We start from the raw sequence: 17448 nt of genomic DNA on the forward strand, positions 1-17448 counted from the left end.
TTTCTCATAAACGTGATACACCAAAACATTACTTAAACGCACAAACATCGCAGGCTTATAATTTGGCAATTTACCATTTCATCGTCTGTTGACGTTCCGTTGTCAATGAACTTTTTTTCTCTGAAACCAATTTTCGTCTTTTATATACCGATGTTAATTTGAAAAAGAACTATATAATTACAGAATAGTATTGTCCACGAAACAGTACGTCTAAAACAAAGGTTTATTTTTCTTTGATTCAGATGCATGACAATTAATTGATGATGTTAAATTTTAAAGGATTAATTGAATCAAAAGATGAACTTAATGGGCCGATGTCACATTGGTGTCCTTTCGATGCCCAACAAGTTTTACCATCTCAAAAAACAGTTTTACTATAACCAACTTGTCTGTGATGATGCTGTTTATTCACTTATATTTATATCCATAGTACGAATGTTTACATATTAATACATATTAATACGAATTTACTGGTTTCTTTAATTAGGCTGCTATTAAAACTAAACCTATAAATATGTATCTCGCTACACCATCCCATGACCTGACCATGGCTTAGACTAACTATCTCGATTTGCTTTTTGATCAATTGGTTTCTTCAAACCCAGCTAGCCATTCAAAACTGTCACAGGGGAATCAGCGTGCTCAATCAAATACTTGGCTTCTCACCTCAATCAAATAATTGTTAAATAAGACGCCAATCCAGCTCTAAGTTTGTCTCCTCTTCTCTGGTAAAAAGATTCAATTGGTCCAAACACTTCACGAGCTCCTCAAGAAACTTCTGAATATAGCCAGAATATTTATCTGCCAAGTCTACAATTTCCAAGAAAAATTATGACAAATTTATGAAAACCAATTTATTCAGCAGCTGACCGACCTCTTTGGTTTCCGCCAGTATGAAGTCCCGTTACATTTTTCTATCGGCTTGTAAATAATTTGCTTCGCTGGTTCATATTGCTTAGGATCAGCAGCTTAATGCAAAATAGACCTCATACTGTCTCAGAGATATGCTCCCTCAGGAAACATCATTGAATCAATCAGCCGAAGAGAGTTGTCAGTGGATAAAAGTCCTACATGACACAACCAAACCGAATCAAATATCATTCGTATTTGTCTCAGCATATGCATCACAGTTCGGCAAGTGAAGCTACCAAAGGCGGACTGGAGCTTCTGCGAACTAAATTAGTCTCTGGAGTTTAAACAGAAGCTTGCAATTCAGGGTGAACGGCCACCAAAGACGGATTGCATTAGCCCAGCTTCTTAGCAGTAGACTGTTGGAATATGGACTAGAATAAAAATATGACTAGAAGCATTCCTTGGTATCATTAAATGTTTGGATAAAAGTATAAAAACAATTGAAGCTGTAAGGTGGCAAAGGGTGGATTGAAGGTGCTCACAGTCCCCTAGCTATAAATTATTACAACTAAAAAACATCTATAATTTGAAAAACACCCCTAGTCCGTGGATTCTTGTCACAAGCATCACATTTCAGGTCGCCAAAGGCAGACTGAAGTTGCTGTTAACTAACACAGTCTACAGCAAAGGTAAATTGGAATAGTTCAGTTGCTCAGCCATAGATTATTAGAATTTGGAGCAACCAAAACTTGAGTAACCATTCCATATCCGGTACATTATAGAAGTTTGGGTAAAAAGAGTTCCATCCATATCCAGTTCCAGATCTTCAAGGCAAACTAACGGCCCACATACCTATCTGTGGTAGTTTCCTGAGAAAGGAGCTGCTATATCGTGCGACTCATTCGACCCTGGCTGTTCAAAAAAAAGCGGTGTATTTATGCTCAACTGGAATATTTGATGAGTGAGGTGTCTAAGAATATGGAAACATTAGAATAGGACTGAGCTAAGTGTAGTTTCAGTTGTCACTTATTTCCGCGAAATAAAATATTTCTAAATAAAATATTTTTTTATAACCCCATATATTTATAACTCACATGCAGGATAAAAATACATAAAAATAGATAAAAAGGTTCTTGGAATTGATGGTATTTCACCTGGATTATTAAAAGAGCTTCTACGAAAAGCAATAATCACGTTGGCATATATATTCAATACCTGTTTGAGACTGAACCATGTTCCAGAAAATCTTAAAGTTGCTCGAATAGTTATGCTTAAACAACCTGACAAACCGGCAGAACAAGTTGGATCTTACAGGCCTATTTGGCTGCTATCTGCGATATCAAAATTATTTGAGAAATTGCTGTTAAAACGCATTAAATAATTTTTCGAAATACCAGATGTTCAGTTTGGTTTGGTTGGATTTCGAAATCACCACTCAAAAATCTACCAAGTGCACAGAGCGGTTGTTGAAATGGCATTCGAAAAAAGAATATACTTCCCTGGAATATTCCTGGACGTCTCACAATCTTTTGACCGGATAGAGTGTGACATGAAGGGGCATTCTCAACACTTAAACCTAGTCTCTATTAATGCCACTCCTATATCTGCTCTATATTACTGATATCTCAACAAGAAAATAAATAGTAATCATTTTCCGACGACACAGTTATAATGATAAAAATTTATCTCTGTCTAAGGCTGTAGAAAAAGTACAAGTAACGGTCAACAAGGTCTACAAATGGACTACACAAAATTACAGCTTAATAACTCCAAATCTGTCCATGTTAATTTTCCGTTGCGGCGAAATTACAAAATCCTAATTATTTCACTTATCCTTCAAGTGATTCCTCAAACAGAATCAGCTAAATACCTCGAAATCAATCTCGATGGTAGATAAAACTGGAAACATCATATTAGACAAAAAGCAGAGCAAATTAGACTCAGAGTCAAGCAACTGAAGTCAGTACGTCGGAAGATACTCTCAACTTGACCTAAACCCAAAGATCTTGGTTTATCAGACAATCATAAAGCCAATTTGGACCTATGGGGTGCAAATATGAGGTTGCACTAAAACATCAAACCAACTAGTAATCCAACACACCCAATACAAAGTTCGATGATTAATTACCAATACTTAACGCTACGTAGCCAACGAAGAGCTGCACGATGACCTCGGAATCAAATGTGATCGAAGATTTCGCCTTAAAACATGAAATAAGGTTGCAAAATTACATCGACGTGGAAGCAATACAACTTCTAGGCAATACGAAGGAAATCAGAAGATTGAAGCGAACCAAATTACACGAACTTCTTTGGTGCTTAAGTGTATTTTTAACTATATCTTAAGTAGATTAGTTTTATTTTAATTTGGGAACTGAAATACTGATGTAACCCTGTAAGGCAAGTACAACATAACAGTAGTAATAAATGAATTTGTATATTAAGATTGTACTAAGCTGGTCTAATGCAAGATGTTATTGATAAAAAAATATACAGGATCCAGAGGGTGTTTGTTTATCGATCAACTTCCAATATTAAACACGGTTGTTGTAACCTAAATTTTGCTACAAATAACACACATTTGCATGAATACACTATGGCTTGATATCTTAAAATCGCCTGAAGAGCCGTTATTAAATTGTAATTACAATTATCGATATCTTAAAATATATTAATTGGGTCTTCCGTGTAGCGGTATCTTCGTTCTGTTAATAAGATTTTATCTGATCGAGATGAATTAGTCGATTAGCCGATATGGTTTCATTTAGCGAAATATGGCCCCTCATAAAACCGACCATAGTTGCCACGCAAGAATTCGAAAATATGAAAATATCCGCCAAGACAGTAGGTGTTAAAATATTATTAGCATACTAACCGAAGGAAAAAAACAGACAAACAATGATGTAAGTAGATTCCCAATAGCCGCGAATTATTAGACAGGGGTCAATGATACGTCGAGCGGCAATACCTATTAGCATTTGGAATATAATAGATTCACTTTTAATAGCTGAACAAAATGCTTTGTTAAAAAAACCTTGGTTTAAAATGAAATTAAATGTTTCTTATCTTTAATCGTGAAATATTATTTTTTTCTCTGTCCGTTTTTCTCCCTTATTCTCTCCCCACGAAAGCGCCAAGATTCATGTATTTATTATTTTGTTAATAATTATCATCATTACTTATATAAATATAATGATATACGTTTACAGTACGTTTACTTATAAACATTTTATTTACACAAATTGAAAACAGTGACATGCTTTGAAATTCATTAATAATTGTTTCAAAAGGAATCTTGGAGCTATTGTAAAAAAATATTCTTCATTTACATCACCTTAACTCTGTAAAATACTATTTTAATCGATCTAAATATAATTAAACAACAATATGTCTTATTTAATAGTAGATAAATCTGCAAAATGGAATAGATATTTAAAAAATATAAAATTATAAACCTTATATAATATCAGGCTTATTAATTGCTAATTAATGTATTAAATAATGGTAATTATATACTTCTAACTTATTTCTAATAAGTTACTCGACAAGCTTTTGACCACAGCAACTGTATCTAAGTGGACAGTTAATAAAATAATTTTAAATAATAGTGGAGTATATTTTACAGTGATATTGACAGAGATTTTTCGAAAACTATATTAAATATGCTAACATAATTGTTTTATTAAAGAAATATATATACAAATCTCAATTTAAAGTTATTAGGTTTGTATAAGCATCAATAAAGATATTTTTGAAATAGTGATTTTGTATTTCAAATTTGTTTAATTAATTTTTTTTAAAATATATTTTAAGGTCTCCTTTAACCAACTATGGGTTTATCCTGGCTGGCGAGTAACCAACTTTAGAAATCATCCCAGAAGACATCCGGTCTTACCCAGTTACTGGCGTGACTGGGATCATTTTCCTTGTTGGATTTTACACTATTGCCTAGAATATTCACAAATTTAAACAATCACAAACATAAATTTACGACCATGCCCTAGCAGGATTCGAACCCGCGGCCAGCGCAACAGTAGGAGGACCGTCCCATCACCTTTACCACTGGGCCACTAAGCCGGCTTTGATTAATATTAATTTAAAAAATTGGTAACAATCATTTTTCTAATTAATTATATACAATCACTTTTTTTAATTACAGAGCTATTGCATTGTCTTAAAATTAATAATGTATAGTAAATTTCAAAAATATTAAAAATTTTAAATTATCCAGTGTATAATTAAATAACAATGGTCTTATTTACTAGCTATAAGTATCAAAAAATCTGTTAATGGGATATATTATTTAAAAAATATAAAATTATAGGTTTATTAATTGCAAACTATTTTATTAAATAATGGTAATTATTTAATTCTAACATATTTCTAGTAAGTTACTCGACAAGGTCTTGACAACAGCAATTATATTTAAGTGGATAGTTAATAATATAAATTTCAAAAAATATAGAAAGATATTTTACAGTGGTATTGAGAGGCATTCTTCAAAAACTCTATTATATATGCTAACATAACTGTGTTATTAAAGAATTATATATAAAAATCACAATTTAAAAGCAAATAATTCTCTGCCGGCTTGGTTGGCGCAATAATAAAGGCGACAGGACGGTCCACCTACTGTTGCGATAGTCGCGGGTTCGAATCCTGCTGGGGCATGGTCCTAAATTTATGTTTGTGATTGTTTAAAATTTGTGAATGTTCTAGGCAAGAGTGCAAAATCCGACAACGGAAATGATCCCAGTCACGCCAATAACCAGGTAACCAGTAAGATCGGATGTTTTCTGGGATGATTTCTAAGTTCACGCGCCAGTCAGTAGGGTTCGTGCCGAGGACCGTGGTTCGGAACCCACTTTAAACAGTAGGTTCAGTCCAGATAAACCCTCGTTGATAAAAAGGAGACTTTAAAATGTATAAAAATAAATAAATAATTCTCTAAACATATATAACTCGTGGATCCACAAGTAATAACGCAAATTCGAAAAAAAAACAATAATAATCATTTTTAAATGATTAGGTTTATATATAAACATCAATAAAGATATTTTAAAAATAGTTGTCTTGTGTTTAAAATGTATTTAATTAATATGAATTTAAAATAAAATAAAAATTGATAGCAAACACTTTTCTAGTTAATTATTAAAAATATTTTATTTTATTACAGAGCTATTTTAGTACCTTCAAATTAACAATCTATAGTAAATTTCAAAAATATTAAATATTTAAAATTATCCAACAAATAATGAAATAAATATAATCTTATTTAGTAAGTATAAGTAACAAAAGGTCTATAAAATTCGATAAACATTTAAAAAATATAAAATTACAACCTTTATATAATATTAGGTTTATTAATTGCAAATTATGTTATTAAATAATTGTAATTAATTACTTCTAACATATTCTAACTTCTTCTAGGAATACATTATCCTAGCTTGTAAATGTATATATCAAAAACAGTAATCCTCTAGACGTATTTAACTATAATTATTAAGTTAATTTCAATGAATTTATTTAAACTTTAATAGAAATAATTTTTAAAATAGTTATTTTATATTAAAGATTAAAAAATTGATAGGAAACCTTTTTATAATTAATTATTACCAATCATTTTTTTATTAGAGAATTTTTTTTTCACAAGTTTAGTATTAATAATATTTAATAAATGTCACAAACATGAAGTCATACAATAAACAATTAAGTCGTATAATGTTATTACAATTAACAAAATATTAAAATATCATTTTAAAAAAAACATTAAATTATATACTTATTAATAGCAAATTATTTTATTAAAATAACAGTAATTTTTAACTTGTTAAATAGTCTTAGTAAATTGCTTTAAAAGTTCTAAGAACAACAATTATTAAAAATATTTAAAAATCATTATAACATAACATAACTTTAACATTTAAATTATGGAAATTATTTGTATTCATCCTACATATAATTGGCATGTTACTAATAAATAACTATCACATAACAATCAAAACATTTATTAAAACACGAAGATCTTGTCTTGACCAAATAAAGATAATCATCAAATCTATATCATGGATAATTATGGGTAAAAATAATATAATGTAATATTCTATAAATATGAAAAATAAAATGTAAAAATAAAATATATTTTTATAAAATGCATAAATACATTCTAAAATTAAATAATTTCTTACCGCAATACAGGCGAGGAAAGGCAACAAAAATTGTCTCTTCATTTCAAAAAGCACTTTATATTCACATAAAACCAAATAAAAATAAAGTTAATGTATCACCAAGATCAGTTCCCGAATCGGCAAAATCGTAATGATAAAATAAAGGTAAGCGCCGACAGCAGAAGAAACTTCGAAATAGACACGATATCTGATGTAGAAAAAGCTACTATCAAACACTTGCGGGTTGTTCCTGTTCGGTAAAAGAGCCGCGCAATGAATGAACCGCCTGAAGAAAATGTTAGTGGCAGACGACGACAGAACTGTGCAGGAGGACCCCTCTTTGACCGAGGGAGGTCTGCACCAAAGCAGCAGCGTCGAACGAGAGAGGACCAGAACAAAATGGGTCTAAGCGTAAAACTGCCTGTTGTGATAAGCGTCGCTTAAAATACCGCCGTATTTTTTTCTTCTTTTATTCGGACGCTGCCTTTTTCATCCGGAGGCCCAACTAACCGCACTTAATTCGGTTCGAGTCCGTTGAAAATGCCGGAATGCTGAAAAATTAGTTAATAAGTACCTGCTGCGGATATGTCGCAGTAGCGAAACCACTTCAGTTTGGTTCGTTTTAAAATCTACTCTGTAGTATTCTTGATGCGATATGCATAATATATGAAAATATTATTAACATTTTAATTGAAAAGTTGATTTTTACTACACCAAATTAATTAAAACTCAAGAAAAGAAGCACTTTTCTCAACAAATATGAACTTAAATGAAATTTTGAAGGCTTAAAATACAATTATTGTCGTATCAACGAAACCGGGAAAGTTATTAACAGATATGTCTGAAAATTTTGCTCGACGTTGCATTTTAATAGAAGCGTGTTCCTATATAATTTTTGTTTTGAAAGTTTCTACAGAAACAAAACGGTTTAAGCGTTTTAAGTTGACCTTTAATTTGTTAAAATCGTAGAGTAATAGAGAGAAAACCCAATAGCGGTCTCTGCCGAAAAGTTTCGCTACGTCCGATATCCAGATGGGGTTATAATCGGCCATTCAAGGAATTTAATTGGTTAATTTAAATCTCCATTATAGACACCTGTAAAAAACATTTTGCCGTGAACCTTAAACTAGCTCTTTGATAAAGTTTGGTATGCAGGTGCGGCATGTGACAGCCATTACGTTACGTTTGAAATTAAAAACAATGTGTAATTTCTGAAATAAATCTATTAAATAAAATTCAACTAAATATAAAAATTATTTTATGTTATCTGTAAAAATAAATACGTCCATAAAATATATATATATATATATATATATATATATATATATATATATATATATATATATATATATATATATATATATATATATATATATATATACATATATATATATCTTCCCCCTTTTCCCTTTCTCATATTTGTTGTTGTACCATCAATTTAATAGGATCTATTAGAGTTCTGTCGTTTTATATTCTTATACTGAAAGCAAAGTTTGAGCCTTTGCCTATTAAGATTCTGTTTTTACCTGCTTTATCCAAAGTATGATGGGCACCTTATTATTATTTTAATAAGGCATTACTTTTAATAATTTATCTGGAAATTCATGTGTAGAATTAAAAATTTTAAAAAGATATTTAACAAAAAAATATTTTATATTATCGACGTGGCAATATCGCGGCATATAATAAAAGAGATAGCTCAAAGACCTACCGACAATATAATAAAACAATTTTTTGGAGTCTGGATCATGTCTCTAAAAAATCAGTCTCAATTTATGGATCCATTGAGTTATTTATAATAGAATGTAAACAAAAATTACAATTGATGTCTTTTTTCAAGTTTTACTAAATAATCCGAGATATACACTACGGTCAACATAAAACTTAGTTTGTTCATATAAAAACATCTGGAATTGAAGGTATACAGTCAAGTTGCAGTTGCAACAGCGGCAAAGCCGAATATCGCTAATGCTCTGTATTTAGTGGGATCATTTTGGTGTGGTATTCCATATAGCAGTGGCTGCTAAATGACATAATCGAATGATCGCTATCGACTACATTTGATGTGTTCGAATCGAGCACTGAGCGAATTTCGGCCGGAATACGAGCAAAAACACAACAATATTCTTCAAAAATTTAACAGCGCTCATCCACATGTGGTAAAATCAGTGAAAACACACTTAGGAACAATAAAATTTCGAGTGCTATCCAACCCGCCATATTTTCCAAACCTTACTCCTTCTGATTGTTATTTATACCGACATGAGCCGTGACCTGTCTAAGCAGCGCTTCACTCCTTGTGCCTCAAAAGATACATCATTCTTTCGAGATGGAATCCGTTTTACCTAAATTTTCATAGTACAATCTGTACAGAATTGTTTTTTTAAGTTTTGGAGTCCCCAAATACCCATAGTTCACAACTAATTGTACCTTGAGCAACTTCACACCTTGTCACTTTAATTGTCTTACTGTGTGTTACTTTTTGTGTGCCTCACTCTTGCCTGCATGTTCTGTAATTTCAGAATGTTCGAATACCAGGAATCCGCGTACTACGTGCACTGCTATTTGGAAAATCCAATAACACAACCTGACCAGTCCGAATATAGCTAATATTCGAACTCCATTAAACTAGGTTCAGGAATGCTTTGAGTAACTACGGAATGATTGCCAATCCTATCTTCTTTTCTTGATTTTGGTTAATCGAATTGATTGGAAAGAAAGCAGACTTATGATTCATGATACAAGAATTACTACAGTTATATTGTTCCAGTTATGTAGCTATTTTATTTAAAAGTATTAAGAGACGGCGGCTTGTTGAATTAACAGTACGAATAATATTGGTTGAGCTGATCTTATTCTAATATAAATCTTACTTTATAAAGATTTCACTCGTCAGATTTTTAGTTACGTTAACTACTAATATACCAATTTCTAACAATGACAAGTTCCATTGTGTTCCACTATATGATATGTTTATGGAATAATTTTATTTACTCACCTAATTATTAATATCAGACCGAGTCAAATCATCTTACTTTACTATTAGATTACCTGAGGTTTTCTTATTTTTTAATTAAGTTGAAAATTCACGGCAGTAGTGAATGAACAACCCTCGATAACAGAAGAGATATTCGTAATATTGTACAATTTTCTACTCATTTTAATCTAAATAACTACTAGAAAGTCACAAAATAGTATCATAAAAGTCAAAATAATACGTGGTTATATTTGCTTACTGTTAATGCCAGTCTAACGGCTACCTATGACTTCTATTGTACTCTTTGTGTGGAGCCATAATATAATTCATTAAAAATTGAAATAAAATTTTAATAGATATATTTTGAGAATCATATTAATGATCAATTAAGTGTGAGACTGTAGTTATACAACTATATACATAATATTGACCGGCTAAGTGGAGCAGTGGTAAAGGCGACAGGACGATCCTCCTACTGTTGCGATAGTCGTGTGTTCAAACCCTGCGAGGCGTGGTCGTAAAATTTATGTTTATAATTGTTTAATACTTGTTTTTGTTCTAGGCAAGAGTGTAAAACCGACAAGGAAAATGATCCCAGTCACGTCAGTAACCCGGCTGGGTAAGACCGGATGTCTTTTGGGATGATTTCTAAAGTTGGTCACTCGCCAGTCGGTAGGCTCAATGCCGAGGACCATGGATCGGAAAAAAATCCAGGCGGTTGACGTGACTAAAATCACTAGGACTAGAATTATATACACACTATTAATTCCTAATATAAGTAATTTGCTGTGACAAAAAATGAGTATTGATATTTTCTGCGTTCTGCAATCAGCCTATTGGTCTAATTTAGCTACATTGGATTTTTGGCTAATCCCTAAACTCGAATATCCTCTTTCAGCATAATTTTGAGACAATTGAAAAAATTAAAACTAGATTTAAAATGGCTTTAAAAATCATTCCAGATATCTACTTGGATATATAATAACGGGAAAGACACAAATAATGGTTGCATATATGACAATTTTAAAATGAATACAGTGCAACTGAAATATATTGGTTCTCTAAATACCTCAAAGCTAATTTAGATTATTCCAAAACCGGACAATAAATGATTTACATCAAGTTTATTGACGGTAAATACTTGTATAGTTGGTTGTATTACTTTATATGACTCCCTCCCCGATAATTTATTATCGGCCAAACTTCGAAGACCCAGAATCCCAATATTTATCTCAATATCCACTATAAATAAGCCAGTATGCCGCTCCAAAACAACTCCATTAATTTTCTAGTGGACCTGCATCAATCCACTTAATCCCGATGACATTTTTGTTTCAGACTCCATTCACTATTATCAGTTAATGTTTATTCTTACCATAATAAATAACAATATTTTACATTACTGTTTAAGTAAACTTCCTGAAAGAAAACACGTACTTCAAATTTAATTCCAAAATATAAAATTGAATAATAATAAAATATTTAATTCCATATTCAAGAGATAAGCATCATGAATAGTGGTGTTAGTCGGTCTTATGATAACCGAAAATATCATTTAAATTAAAATCAATTCGAACAAATATGAGACTTCATTCGTAATAATACATGTTAATTCAATCACTATTAAATAAATGTCTTTATTACGTAAATTACTGCAGAATTATAATAATAGATTCGTAGTGTTTTATACGACAATAACAATATTAGTCGTGGTTTATGAAGAGCATTATCATCAACTATACATATAAAAATCAATATTTTTTTCTTTATCCCCTTTGATTTCCTAAAGAATAAAGTGAATTAATTAATTATTAGATAATCCAATTGCCATGAACTGCCCTAGGTTGTTCTGCATACGATTCAGAAGTTTCCTAGGCGAAATCTATATAAAATGATAGCTATTAGTGTTGGAAACTATCGACTGAAAACAGTCGATAGTCGCAATACAGTCGAGGCAGTCAAAAGCACGGTTCGACTGTTTTGTTCAATTCGTGATGTCAGAAGAAGATTTACGAACCCTTTCCTGTATAAATTGTGAGAGAGAAAAGGACGGAGATGATTGCTTGAAGCAATTAATTTTATATGTACTTATATTTTCCAACGGTACAATAAGTGAGACGGAAAAGTACGTATTCCTTCACGTACTAACTTTAAAAAAGAAAAGGAACAATTAATTACTGAATACTATTAACATGCAGTTAATAATTTCATTTTCAAACGAAGTAAAATTATATTTATATTATAATGTTCCGTGGATCTGTAAAAAGGAATGGAATTTTTCAATGGAATAGAATGATATACCAAAAATGTTTTATGGTATTTTAATATATTAAGTCCTGTTTTCAAATAACATACTATAATAAATATAGACAACACAATAGAACTTAAACAATAACTAAAGACTAAAGATGTACTATAACCATAAATACTAAATAAAAATTAAACATATACCTAACCAGAAAAAAATTAATTCGTGGGATAATTATCCCACAATAACTACTAGAGCTTTTTTAAATAAAATAAATGTTTTATTTATTATTGAACGGAAATATTTTTTAACAAATATCGAGAGAATAATCGAAATATTACCCTTTATTGCCATAAAAACAATCAAAATTTTATTATTTATCGTTCACAATTTTAATCTTTTTACCCAATTACATTAACAACCTTGAAAAATCTCGTTCCAAAATGTTGCTATATTAATATATAATATATTGTTATATACAGGCACAAACTCCCAAAAAAATTATAAAATTATATATATTATTTATAAATCTATGTAAGCATAAATTGGGTACATTTTTATCAAGGTCGCGGATAGGACGACAGAGCCAGAACATTAAAAATCAGTCGATTGAAACTAGTAGAACCAAAAATAGTAAATAAAAGTACATGGCTGAAACAATCGATAGTAAATAGTAACAAAATCAGTCGGACCAAAAATCGCGACTGAAAACAACAGTCATTGGTAAAAAGTAGTAAAATCAGTGGACCGAAATAGTCACTAAATTTTTGGTTCGACTGATTTTACTAAATAGTAACAAAATCAGTCGGACCGAAAATCGCAACTTTTTAGTAGCGACTGAAACAGTCGATGGTAAAAAATAGTCAATTACTGAACAGTCGATAGTCAATTTCGGTCGATAGTTCCCAATACTTGTTGCTATATAAAACTAGAAACAATTAAGAACTAATGTAATATTAGTCATATTTGAAGGGATGGTAATAAAATAAAACAAGTTATTTCCCGTCTTTCTATGCTAGGTAAAGTAAACAAGTGGTTATATAACCCCTTTATTTAAATTAGTTATGATCTATATATTAATCGGCTTATCTGAAATGTCGCCTCCCTTTTTGAGGGAAACGAGTGCACCTGAAAGCGTGAAATTTGGCAAGTTAAAGATTATATGGAGGATATATTTTTATAACCAAAATTGTTGTATCATTAGCTCTACAAATAAGGAAATTCCAATAAATCGAAATACGCACAAATCAAGCTATCAGGAATAGCTGTCAGATTGGTGTCACAAAATATTTAAACAAATACGCTGGACTCAGTCTTCAGTGGACCTGGCAGACGCGCTGCCAACTCCATCTGTTATACGGTAGACCATCTATCGTTTCTACGCTACGTAAATAACCCACGGACGCGTAATTTTTAAAATCACATTCTGGCAACTTTGTACCTCAAAATGCTGATTGGTAATTTTGAATCGGAAGACAAATCCCTAAATTGTTTATTTGAAACGATTTTATCGCGGAAAGAGAGTGTGTTAATACATTATTAACAGAAGTTACTTAATTATAAGCAGTGTTGTTTAGGATTCTATATTATAACTATTAAAGAGTTATAACAAGTTTAGGTAAAAAAACGATTAAGAATGATCTGATCATGTAAAGTTACATTTTACAGAACTGATAATAATTAATATGACCCTGGAGACATAGTATATCATTGCAATAAAGATAATTCTAAAGGTTCGATTTCTCTTTAAATTCTAGTGGTGATTCATTAGTAAAGGCATTTCCTAATAAAAAGAGTTATAAAATACGTTAACTTGTGCATCAATAATTAAAATGAATGTTTTATTCTTTAAAATTAATAATTATTTAATTTAAAATTATTTTATCAGACAATTTTTATTAGACAATAGTTGTAGAAATTTAATTCCTCATTTTTGAGTTTTTAGCCTACATAGAACACAAGGCAAGGCAAGCAATTTATTCATTTTATTGTTTTTAATATATATTTTAATCAAAAATATGTGTAAAATATAAATATTATATTTATACATAAATAAGTAATGAAAATATGTAGATAAAATGAAATTAATTACATAATTTACCTAGATGGAACAACTGGAATTATAAATTATTAACAGTAATTTGGTAAATATTTTAAACTCCTGATAAATATTTGAATGTTTACGATTGATACAATAAAATGTATTACTATATATTATTATTACATATTATATTTCTTTATTGAAACTCTTATAAAATATTTTTTTATTCAGTTTATGCATCTAACTTTAAAGGTAATCAAGTTAAATTAAAATTAAATTTTAAACAAGTTCATTTAGAAATAATAAATAAAGTACTTTAATAAAATTTCTATATTGTAAAAAATAATGTGCCCAATTGTGTTCGTTATTATTTTAGTTAACAGGCAAATGTGGATTACTTCGTTTAATATTCGATGTTTATATTTATCACATAAAAGTAAATAAAAATCATATACACTTATACTTGAAGCTCTGAATATATTGCAGTTCTGAGTATAATCTTACTCATGATGCTTTTATTATAATGTTCAGTGGTGTAGTAAATCAAACTTACTAATACTTTGTTGATTATTAAAACATAATGGAAATTAACCTTAATTAAATGCCATTTAAAAAGGTTTTAGCGAGTTCAATTTTATGAGTTCAAAAAAGGTTTAGTTCTTGAAATAACACATATTGCATATATTTTCATATACAGTGATTTGTTACTGTAGTTGGTGTTATATATCAAATATATAACTGATTTTATTTTCAAAATATTGTCAAAACAAGTTTCAGTAATATTAACATAACATTTTTAAATGATTCTCTTTACTATATTATCCTAGAAAATTATTATTTTTAAATTCGAGCTTATACCTGGGATGTTTATTATTTCACTTATTTATTTCACTTAGAAATTAAAGATATGCTGTACGAGTCATTCGCTGTCGAAAACATTGCATTGTTATAGGAGATACCGAGGTATAATTGAAAATAAATTACAGGATGTCAAAACAAACCTTGACTTTAATTAACTCCATGAATATAAATTGTAGGGTATTAACCCTTAATACAAAGCTACAGCCCTAATATTCAAAATATTACTATTACGATTAAAAGAAACCTCTAATAAAATAAAATTGATAAAAATTTCTTTGTAGGTATTATATTGGGTGATACAGCCTATTCTGTTCACCCAAATGAGATAATAAACCACGAGGAAATATTTCATACAATAATTCATTTATTTTCAATATGTTTGATTTCACTTCGTTTGATTCATTTGATTTGATTTCTCCGCAACTTTGTTATGTTCCATTTTTTGTGTCAGTTGAACATCGTGAGCAAGGGGACACAGATATTTAATGAGTATAACAGGTCAATTGAAAAGTCTCCGACCTACCATAGTAAAACACATTTTTTTGGCAAAATTAGTTTTTTTTATTCAACAAAATTCCCTTCCAGGATAATACACTGATTATAGCGACCCTCCAACTTTTCGATACCATGTTTGTATAATAATAACGCTATGTAATAGTCGCTGTTGATGGTCCTTCCTTTTTCAAGGTAGGACTTCAAGGTAAGATGAAAATTATTCCATGCACATCCCAAAATACCCGACTGTTGCGTTTTCCCACGCTTTGGAGCGGGATTATCGTGTGCAGTCTACTCGGATGACTGTCGATTGGACTTCGGAGTGAAATGATAGGGCCATATGTCATACATTGTCACATATCGACGCAAAAACTTGGGTGTATTATTCTTGATCATCTTCAAACACCGCATCAAACTCGTCGTTGATTTTGGTCAAAAGTGTGCTCGCGCGGCACTCACTTTGCACAGAGCTTTCTCATACCCAAATATTCGTGAATGGTATGATGTACACGTTCAGTTAATATCTTTAGAGTGTCTGTTGTTTCATTTAATTTCAATTTACGGTCATTCAAAATCATTTTGTGGATTTTTTATATGTTTTCGTCGGTAACAAACTCTTTTGGGCGTTCACGGCGTTCACCGTCTTCGGTGCTCAGTTAACCACGTCTAATCTTAACATACCAATCCTTGATGGTTGATTTTCCTGGGGCAGTGTCCGGAAACTCGGCATCAAGCCAAGTTTTTGCTTCAACTGTATTATTTTCCTTCAAAAAGCAATATTTTATCAACACGAAATTCTTTTTTATCATCTTTTTTCACAATAACAAAATTTGCTTCACTCAAAATGCTATAATTTACAAACTAGTGATCCGAGAGCTGTCAAATTCATAATCGCATCTTTTGAGGGTTAAGGCTGACTAAAAAACATATGGATTTAATTGTAGTAGCGCCATCTATGTGTCAGGCCGGGGACTTTTTAATTGAATCGTTATTATGCGAGAAAATTATTATTTTTAAGTTCGAGCTTACACCTGGGATGTTGATTTCACTTAGTCAGAAATTGAAAATATGCTGTACGACTCATTCTCTATCGAAAATATTACATTGTTATTAAATATACCGAGGTATAATTGAAAATAAAGTACAGGATGTCAAAATAAACCTTGATTATAATTAATTCCATTAATATAAGTTGAAGGATATTAACATCGATAAATCCAAAGCTGCAGACCTAACAGTCAAAATATTCTCATTACAATTAAAAGAAACCCCTATTAACATAAACTACATAAAAATTTCTTTCAAACAATTTTTTTTGAGCAAGGAGATACAGATATTTAATGGGTATATGCTGTAGAATACGAAATATGATTTTTCAAAATAGCAATTCCTGTCCACACCACCAAATCGATATTTCTGAACTTTCATTTGAACATTCAGACAAGAGCCATTAAGTTTATCATTATCAATTGATCCAGTGATTTGTTCAGATAATACGTCTATAGCTCACGGAGTTCCAATATTCTGATCATACATAGTCAGAAATTTGCGGGCTGTGGCAGGTGATATATGATTTTCAAATATTGCTCCATTTTCGTTAATAGTCAACTAGAAACTATTGTTGGGTATTTTTAAACCCAAAGCATAACATAAAAATGGTGTTTATTAAAACAATAAATTTCACATCTTAAATAAATAAAAACAGAGATCAAAATAAATGATATAAAAACTACCTACTCAGTAAATGGCAAAATTAATTAAGCAAATAAGCGAGCTAGATATTGACGTCGAGGTGGTCGGGTGATGG

At 30.6% G+C, this 17448-nt stretch overlaps 1 protein-coding gene across 2 annotated transcripts in view; it reads right to left on the minus strand.

Annotated features, from left to right (window-relative positions):
* Positions 1 to 17448, minus strand: part of ImpE1 (Ecdysone-inducible gene E1) — a 131172-nt gene that overhangs the window by 57938 nt on the left and 55786 nt on the right. Inside the window, exon 1 of one of the 2 annotated variants that reach the window (XM_076410285.1) lies at positions 7041 to 7298. The exons of the other annotated variant lie outside the window; for it this stretch is intronic. Within the exon in view, the coding sequence (XP_076266400.1) occupies positions 7041 to 7082 (42 nt within the window). The 5' untranslated portion in view covers positions 7083 to 7298. Of the gene's footprint in view, positions 1 to 7040; positions 7299 to 17448 lie in introns of those variants that run through there. 2 annotated transcript variants of the gene reach the window in all.

The sequence above is a fragment of the Rhynchophorus ferrugineus genome, unplaced genomic scaffold (genome assembly GCF_030347505.1).
Source record: "Rhynchophorus ferrugineus isolate W39M unplaced genomic scaffold, kcgeb_rfMv2 rfM7, whole genome shotgun sequence".
NCBI lineage: Eukaryota > Metazoa > Arthropoda > Insecta > Coleoptera > Curculionidae > Rhynchophorus > Rhynchophorus ferrugineus.